This window comes from Cebus imitator, unplaced genomic scaffold (assembly GCF_001604975.1).
Source record: "Cebus imitator isolate Cc_AM_T3 unplaced genomic scaffold, Cebus_imitator-1.0 Scaffold552, whole genome shotgun sequence".
Classification (NCBI taxonomy): domain Eukaryota; kingdom Metazoa; phylum Chordata; class Mammalia; order Primates; family Cebidae; genus Cebus; species Cebus imitator.
The window spans coordinates 432547-441759 of NW_016107867.1; the positions used below are offsets into that span (position 1 = coordinate 432547).

Here is a 9213-nt window from a genome sequence, read left to right on the forward strand (position 1 = left end):
AAAGACTTGCTTTTACTAAAGTGTGAAACCCAAAAGCTTGCAATACTGACAGAAAGCACCCACTCCACAAGTACCTTAATAATACCGATCTGCTTGAAGTAATCAGCCACAGACTCAATTGTAACATTCTCGCCCAGGCCTTGTACGAAGATGGTGTTGTTGTCTGAATTATCCTGTTCTGCTTGTTGAACAGAGGAGAAAATGCAAATGTGAAAAAGCAAAACAAATAAACATATGAGGAAAAAACCAAAAGCAGTACACCTAGTATCCATCAAGCAACTTGTATGATTTGGTTTAGGGAAGACAAACGAAAAGAAATCCACATTCCCTTTTGAGTGCCTATATTATGCCAGCCATGCTGATAAATTTTAGGTTTGGTTTGACAGTTATCCTTTGAAACATGTCCATACATAGCACAGAAACCAGAGCTCAGGAGTGAAATGCCCAAGACCACGCAGGCAAAGGACATCAGTTATTTATCAACTTTCAGTTAAGGTCCCCAAATTAAGTAAGAAACCCATTTTACAATAAAATCTAGTACACAAACACCAATACAATCTAAACTAGAGTGAAATGCTTTCCTTCGTGTGGTCAGGTCTTTGCTCACTAGTTTTTGTTCACCAACTTGGACGTGATCCACATTTTTAAATAACCACTGCAGTAAACCAAAAGTTCTGAGTGGGGTCCAGGTGCATCAGCACCACTGGGGACTTGCTAGGCAGATTTTCAGGGTCATCTCAGATCTCCTAAATCGCGGGGGGTGGAACCCACAAGCCAGGTTATTTCTAAGAAATACTTCATGATTACTTCTTACTGCTAACTAACGATACACCTAACTCCCTTTTTCTCTACCCCCATTTTTTCAGTTTCCTTTTAGTAACAGTTTCAAAGAATATCCAGTCAGTCCTGATCCACTTTAGCTACTCTATTCATGCCACCACCTGTGAACTCACCGGAGTCATGACGTGATCCTTGGTCCCGAGGGCCTTAAGTGACATGGAAAAAAAAGAACAAAACAAAAACAAAAACAAGGAAAGGGGAACCATTAGTCAACAAGAAAAAACGGACAAGGAAAAAAATTAACACCAAATCCAAATTTGCAAAATATCATGTAAGTGCTCACAGCCTCACTCCAAAACCCTTTCCTGGGTCACCTGCCCAGAGGAGAAAATTCTAGGAAGGCCCCTTAAGATCTGTAACTTGAGTCTCCACAGAGACAACTCCACACTTCAGAAAATGCTGCCTCCCCCAGCTCAGGCTGGGAAATGTCCTCAGCACAGACAGCATGGGAAAGGAGACCCATTAAGGTGAACAAACCAACTCAGCTTGGCCCGGTTCTCTCACCCAAGAGAGATGGGCTCGCCACGAGCCATGCGATCATCCAGTTTCTCCCAACTTTACCACCAAAGACACTTATCCCTTGTGGAACAATTTTTAATTTCATCTTTAGAAACCATTCTTAAAACCATGTTATGTTTCCCCAAAACCACATGAAAATAAAAACCATACATCCTATTATATTTTTTAAGCATGTCCCAGGGAACAGACCAGAAATCTTATTTTCATAATGCAGCCTCTATTTTGTTTTTCCAGAGACCATCTTTGAACCAATGTTTATCTGAAATCGCCATATATAAATATTGTACCCACACGCAATGACACCTAAGTTATGAACCCAAGCCTTTGGCTTTAAATGTTGAGACAAATCAAGAAACCTTTTGTTAGTTAACCAAACCAGAAAAGTTCCAGCTTACTGGGAGACTTCTCAAATTTGTCATTTTTCCATGAATTCAGTGTGTGCTGTTTTAAGACCTTCCTGGTCCATGAATTCAGTTTGTGCCGTTTTAAGACCTGGTTATTTCCCATGAGCCACACATGCTTCCAAACTTTCTTGAAGTAGTGCACATGTTCCTTCCCAGAGCTAGTTTCTATTTGCCCATCTGAGTTAAGTCCATATACAGAGAATTGCATTCATTGACACCATTCCGTACTTTATAAACGTATACCAACTTCACCATCCTCAGGGCAGGGCAATGTCACATCCCTCTTCCAGAATTAAAACATTTGGAGGTTGTCTCCCACACACACTCCCACACACACAAGCCTTGGACACAATGATCAAAAGGGTCCTAAAGCCAAGTTGGCACCACGTGTTCCACCACACACTCTCCAGTTTCTCATGATGGTGGTCACTAAGTGCCAGGTGTGGCAACAGCCCTATCCCAGGCCTACTGGACCCCTCTTATTAACCGGGGGCAAATCCATTTGGTAAAAGATGACTATTGAGTCTTACCCCTGCCTGCTCCAGGTTAGCACACACCAGGCAACAGGTGGCATTCTACCCTACCCCTTTTTGGAGGTGGTTCTGGACACCTCAAAACCTTTGCACTTAAATTAACACGCTAAGACATCTGCAAATGAACAATCAGACAAAGCATTGCTGGGAGTTGGGAATTTTGGAAACTCTGTTCACTTACCACCAAATTTATTGAAGCCACCACGGTCACTTCCGCTGGAGAAGACAAGTTAGAAGAAAGGACATGAAGCTTCCAACGGCTACAAAAGGGTGTTTTTTGATTTTGTTTAACATTCCCCAAACATGGGTAGGTGTTTTCGGAAAAAGATACAAGTGGCTACTAAAATACATCCCTTCCTGACCACCCCTTGTCTGACCTTTGAGCGTGTCACACACACGTGTGCAATTTCTCAGACACAGTTTATAAAGATTTTGTTTTAAAAGGTTATATATCTATTTCCTCTGGAAAAAAAATGACCCATTTTCCTTGGTCGTTCTTCCGATGGAGATGTTTTTTTTTTCCTCTTGTCGCAAGTGGTTGACAACCAAGTGGTTGGTTTAAAAACCCTACCCCAATTTACCCAGAAGACATTTCACACCAGGCTGGGGTAGCCCTGAACACATTTTTGTGGTTTTTGCTTTGAAAGCAGCAAGCAGACCCAACCCCATTCCATAAAAAGTCAAAACCAAAAGCAATTTCCCCTTAAAGCAAGACAAACTTAGCTAAGCCCTGTCCTAACTACTGAGCTGTTTTTGATCTCCCCCAACCCCCGGGGTCACCCCTTCTACACTGCGAGAAGAGCGGAGTATTTTGCAATGTCACCTTTCATACCTGTGGCACATAAAATGCAGAGCAAGTTAACAGTCACATAACAGTTGTTTTTCTTTTTAAAGTTTTGCATTAAACACACGCACACAACAGAGTTTTCCTTATTTTTGTATGTTTTTGAGATTGCCCCCACCCACCTCTGCATACTTACCATATCCAAACTTGTTTTAAAAATCTACTTTTTCCAAAAACAGTAACACTGACACTTCTCCCCTTTTTCAAGGGAGACAGGGTAGGGTCCTTCAAATCATATTTACCAACAGATTTGACTACTGTTTTAACATCAAATCTAAGGTTTTACTCAAATCAACTTCAGCAGGAACAAGGTCCAGTTGGACAAATTGATGATTTTTAAGTAACCACGGGAAGGCAGACAGTGGAACAAATAGGTGGGAGACCACTGTCAAGCATATTTTTGCCCAAAAGGTCTGCACACTTCAGTCAGATGGCCCCACAAACCAAGTCACACACAAAATCACTGTCAAATTAGTGCAAATCAAGCTCGTGGATTCAAATGACTACAGAAAACAGGAAGAGTAGCCAATTCCTGGAAGCTGAAGTCAGGTTAATCATTACCAACTCCCTAGAGGACACATGGGAATACACATACCAAGTTTCCCCTACTATTTCCCAGGAGTGGGATCATCGGTTTCCCTTGCAGAGAAAGAAGTCTTCACTTCCACGTTTCTTGCCTAGGGTATCAATGACTCCAATCCATACATAACTACGTATGATTTCTTTCTCTTTGGAAACAAGTGTCAATACTCAAAATCTCTATTCAGTGGTATGGATGGGAGTTTCAGCTCCCAAGTTCTCACAAAAATAAAATGGGGATGTAAAAACAAAGTCACTGACCCCAAATCAAAGCCCTCACAGATCCCTAGACAACAAGAATACTAAACCATGCACTAGGGACTGGCTTCAGGGAAAGTCATGCAATCCTCCACACTCCCCACCAAAGATACTCCCTGGCTCATAAGACACCTACCCCATGCCGCCTCTGCCTCCACGGCCACCTCCACGACCTCTGGGTTCATAGCCACCACTGCTGCGGTTGTAACCGCCACCACCGCCGCCACCCCTGCCACGGCCTCCACGGTCCTGCTGTCCGTAGCCACCACTGCCTCCACCGCTCTGGTCTTGATTGCCATAACCACCACCACCACCGCCGCCGCCGCTGCTACCACTACTCATGGAGGACTGATCTTGGCCATAGTTACCTGTGAGAAAAGGAAGGATGATTAAAAAAAAAGTCTACGGCCATACCACCCTGAACGCACCCCATCTCGTCTGATCTCAGAAGCTAAGCAGGGTCAGGCCTAGCTAGTACCTGGATGGGAGACCGCCTGGGAATACCGGGTGCTATAGGCTTTAAGGAAAAAAACAAACAAAAAAGTAAAGTAGCACAAAAAGGTTCAACAAGTACCAAGCAATAAAGGACAAAATAAAATTAAAAGACATCCAAGAAACAAGAAAGCAATCCCTTTAAGCTAAGAGTCAAACAGGAGAATACAAATCCCTATAGAAAATGGACTGCTGGCAAAGCTGAGGACATCTCACCTCCACCCCCACCTCCTCCACCACCACTGCTGCTGCCGCTGCTGCTGTTGTACTGGTTCTGCTGTCCATAGCCCTGAGGCGGATTATAGGAGCTTTGCTGCTGTCCGTAGGTTTGCGGCTGTCCACCATAGCCAGACTGCTGGCCATAGCCGCTACTCTGGGGGGGCTGCCCATAGCTGCTGCTCTGAGAACTGCTCCCGTAACTAAGGAAAACGAATAAAAAACAATTTCATAATCCCAGCATACCCCAAATTTCATTTTTAGTGTATTCCATTCTCTGTACCCAACATAGGTTCCCCCACACCAATTACGCCTCGTAGCTGCTCCTACTCCTGGGTCCCTTTATTATTCCTTATCAATTCACCCCTTTTCAAGCTTTCCCCTGACATCAACACCACTGTACCTTCCCGAGGTGCTGCTGGGAGCTGGCTGCTGGCCATAGCCAGGGTAAGAGGACTGCTGCCCGTAAGATGATTGGGAGCTCTGGCTACTGCCATAGCCACCAGTTGAGCCATATCCCTGGGGAGCTGACTGAGTGCCATAGCCTGCTATGAGGATAAAAAAAAGGGAGTCACAAAAGCCACAAAGAAAGAGAAAATGTATGGAATGGGTTGAAGAAAACATACGACCTAATGCTCACAAATACTCAAAAAGTCAGCCTCTCAGAAGCCATTAGTAATCTAGCAACTCACAGGCAAAAACAGTTACCATCCTCCTTCTAAAGCCTCAAGTTAATGCTCCAACTTCTACCAACTCTTTAGAACAGTTCCAATTTCACGCCACCAATCCCAACACCATCTCCAGAACCACCCTCTAATCCCAGGCCCAAGGATCCCTGTTAACCGCACTGCAATGTGCAGCTGTGTGTGCAGTTTCTGCAGGACAACCACATTCGTTGGTTATGCTTCAGGACCTTGGGACAAATCCCACCTTCTTAGGTATCATATGATTTTATACATTTTCAAACAAAACCATTTTCTCAATTTAAGAATCAGCCTAACACTGTTCTCCATTTAGAAAGTATGCTCTCTTTCATGCTGAGATGAAAAATACAAGAAGGACCAAAAAAATTAAAAGCCAAATAAAATAAATGGAAACAATTACAAACCAATAAACATTTTTGGTTTTTTGTTTTTGAGACGGGGCCTCGATACATTGCCCGGGCTAGAATGCAGTGGCTATTCTCAGACACAATCATAGCTCATTGCAGCCCCAAACTCCTGGGTTCAAGGGATGCTCCTTCCTCAGTAGCTGGGACTACAGGCTTGCCACAATGCCCTGTAAAGAACTCAGACTCCCAAGAGTTTTGAGTATTATACACTGGTTCAGGGAAAGGAAATATGGAACAGTTTCAACATTTCCATGCTCCTCAGGTTTAACAAAAGCAGTATTTAGAGCCGGGCGCGGTGGCTCACACCTGTAATCCTATCACTTTGGGAGGCTGAGACGGGTGGATCATGAGGTCAAGTGTTAGAGACCAGCCTGGCCAACATGGCTGAAACCCTGTCTTTACTAAAGATACAAAAAAAAAAATAGCCGGGTGTGGTAGCATGCGCCTGTAATCCCAGCTACTCAGGGGGGTGAGGCAGGAGAATCACCTCAACCAGGAAGGCGGAAGTTGCAGTGAGCAGAAACCACGCCACTGCACTCCAGCCTGTGTGACACAGTGAGACTCCATCTCAAAATGAAGAAAAGCAACATTCAGAAAGAGGAGGAAGAGATGACTCGCTGAGAGAGACTCACTGTTCTGGGTCTGGCCGTAAGAAGAACCATAGCTGCTCTGGCCATAGCCTGAAGTATCTGTAGACTGCCCATAACCACTGTAACTCTGCTGTCCGTAGGGCTGACTGCTCTGCTGGGAATAGCCCTGCCCGGGCTGGGTGGGGTAGGCCCCATAGCTGGAGAAAAGTAAAACCAGAGTGATCAGGAAAAGATGCCTTGACCACCCTCGCCCTCTACAAGCTTTGGAAACGCAAAAATAGCACTCACCTTTGGGTTGCTTGTTGAGTATAATCTGCAAAAGAAAAATACAATCACATTATCTTCATCCAACACTCTGAAAGAGTTGAATTAAAGCTAAATTCCTTAACTCAAGCACTGATGGGTAAATAAGACCACGTTGGCCAGGCACGGTTGCTCACACCTTGTAATCCCAGCACTTTAGGAAGCCGGGGTGGGTGTACCACTTGAGGTCAGGAGTTTGAGACCAGCCTGACCAACATGGTGAAATCCCTAAAAATACAAAAAATCAGCCAAGCATGGTGGTGGACGACTGTAATCCCAGCTACTCAGGAGGCTGAGGCAGGAGACTCATATGAACCTGGGAGGCAGAGGTTGCAGTGAGCTGAGATCGCACCATTGCACTCCAGCCTGGGCAACAGGGCGAGACTGTCTCCAAAAAAAAAATTGGACCATGTTGCAAAAAAGGTCATACAATTCCCCCATGAGACAAGAGCAAGCTGGCACACCAGCCAAGTGTTCTCACAATAGAAGAAAATGCATGTTTCTACAGAGTCCCAGAAGCCTTAACCATTGGGAAAACCAGGGTCTAGGTGGTCAGCCACTTTCTGCAAGCCCAATTCATGTCAGTGACTGTTGCTCTAGAACACTGCACATTACTTTCATCCACTCTATGATAAAGGCCTTATCCCCAGGAGTCAAAATAGACTAACTTGCCCGAAGTCCCAGAACTACCAACTGGCACAGGTTTGAATTCAAGCAGTGTTCAGATTGTGGCCTCCGTTCTCTCAACCCAGACCCACAGAAAGAGAATGTCTCAAAAAAGGCCATTCTTCACTCTGTGACCAACCCCGGAGATTAAGTGGGCTTTTTAGTGAAGTCACAGAATCAAAAACCCTCGGAATCCAAAATATCATCCAAGTGCTCGCTTTAGGAGGCAAAACGCTTTAGGAGGCAAAAGTCAACTGGTACTCGATTCCCCAGTCCTGTCGCTCCAGATGGTTCGTTTTCTCACCTACCCTGCTTTCCCTACGGCGAACCAAAAATCAGCGAAAGCGGTTTTGAAACGCCCCACTTACGACAGACGAGCAAGATCAACTCATCCACCCAGCACGGGAAACGCGGCGCTTCCCCCGCAGGAAAAGGGAAAGGACCAGGAGAGGGAGTGGCCTCCGATGGTGGTTCTTCTCCCTCCCCACCTCAGAAACAAGAAATTTAGGCCGGACGCAGCGGCTCACGGCTGTAATCTCAGCACTTTGGGAGGCCAAGGAGGGCGGATCACCTGAGGTCAGGAGTTCGAAATTAGCCTGATCAACATGGTGAAACCCCGTCTCTACAAAAAAAAAATACGAAAATTAGCCAGGCGCCTGCCAGCTACTAAGGAAGCTGAGGCAGAAGAATCACTTGAATCCAGGAGGAGGTTGCAGTGTGAACCGAGATCGTACCACTGCACTCCAGCCTGAGCAACAGAGGAAGACAGTCTCAAAAAAAAAAAAAAAAAATTTAGGCGGGAAAAACTCTCGAGCCGGGTCACCGATACGATACGTTGGTCGATTCCCGACCACCACCGCCAAACCGTTAAGCGGGAGCGCGGCCACGATCCCGAGCCTCCGCCCCCGCCGCGTGGCAACCGAGGCGGGAACGGAGCGGTCCCGCCCCTTCCCGAAGGACCCCAGAGGGACAGGGCTTACTCCGGACGCGTGCCGCCGAGTCCTCCGCGAAGGGTCTCGCGACAAAAAGCTGAGCCAACACGAGGCGGGGAAGGGGTATCAGCGCCGCGAGGGGGGAGGGGCCCGCAGAGCGCGTGCGCGCCGCGAGTTCCCGGATGCAGCACTGCGACAAAGCGGGCCCGAGCGCGGGCCAGGAGTGGGGGGAGGCGAGGCCAGGGAGACCAGGCGTTTCCACCCTCACCTCACGCTTCAAACCACCAAGAAGCGTCCCTTCCAACGCCCACCTCAAGCAAACGGACTGGGAAGAGAAGACTTCCCGCCCAGCGCGCTAGGCGCCAGAGGAGCGAAACAAAATGGCGACACCAGCCTCCCCCAGTCACCCCTCTCCGCAGCTTCCCGCCACAGGGGTGCGAAAGAATCCCACACGCGATCGCCGCCCTGGTCCCACAGAAAATGAAAAGCCCAGCTAGGAGGCCTCGGCTCGGAGCGCCGCCGCTGCCGCCTCGCGCCCTGACCTACCGTTTGATGCCATGTCCGCGCACGCGCGCACAGGAAAGCAAGCAACAAGATTCCAACTCTGCGAAGCACCGACGCCTCGAGGACTGAGCAGCCCCGCCTCCTGCGTCGAAGCTTAAGTACGCCCTGCCGCCTACGCACTGCGCAGGCGCGCACCAAATGCGGAAGAGCATGGGGGAAGCAGGAATGCACTCCCCCCACTTCCTAGGGTACGTAGAGGATCCAAGCAGGTAGAAGGGAAATAAGTTAACTAAAGCTATGTGACTACTATACATAATGATACTTTTTGAAGAAAGAACCTCTCTCTCCTCGACAGGACTAGCCGACGCTCTAACTCCACCCCCATGAAGGCACAGTGGTACGGCCTGAGTGCCCGCTGGGGG

At 47.2% G+C, this 9213-nt stretch overlaps 1 protein-coding gene and 1 pseudogene across 3 annotated transcripts in view; one reads left to right on the forward strand and one right to left on the reverse strand.

The window, feature by feature from the left end:
- FUS (FUS RNA binding protein) overlaps positions 1-8946 on the reverse strand; it is an 11943-nt gene extending 2997 nt beyond the window's left edge. The window contains exons 1-9 of one of the 3 annotated variants that reach the window (XM_017515563.2): positions 8834-8946; positions 6675-6699; positions 6429-6583; positions 5089-5233; positions 4698-4888; positions 4114-4345; positions 2478-2512; positions 954-986; positions 75-178 (exon numbers count right to left, since the gene is read on the reverse strand). In XM_017515563.2, coding sequence (XP_017371052.1) covers positions 75-178; positions 954-986; positions 2478-2512; positions 4114-4345; positions 4698-4888; positions 5089-5233; positions 6429-6583; positions 6675-6699; positions 8834-8846 — 933 coding nt within the window. In that variant the 5' untranslated portion in view covers positions 8847-8946. Of the gene's footprint in view, positions 1-74; positions 179-953; positions 987-2477; positions 2513-4113; positions 4346-4685; positions 4889-5088; positions 5234-6428; positions 6584-6674; positions 6700-8833 lie in introns of all 3 variants that reach the window. The other 2 variants (XM_017515561.2, XM_017515562.2) reach the window with 2 other exon arrangements.
- Positions 4378-4496, forward strand: LOC119469033 (annotated as a pseudogene).
- Positions 8947-9213: the final 267 nt, after the last annotated feature.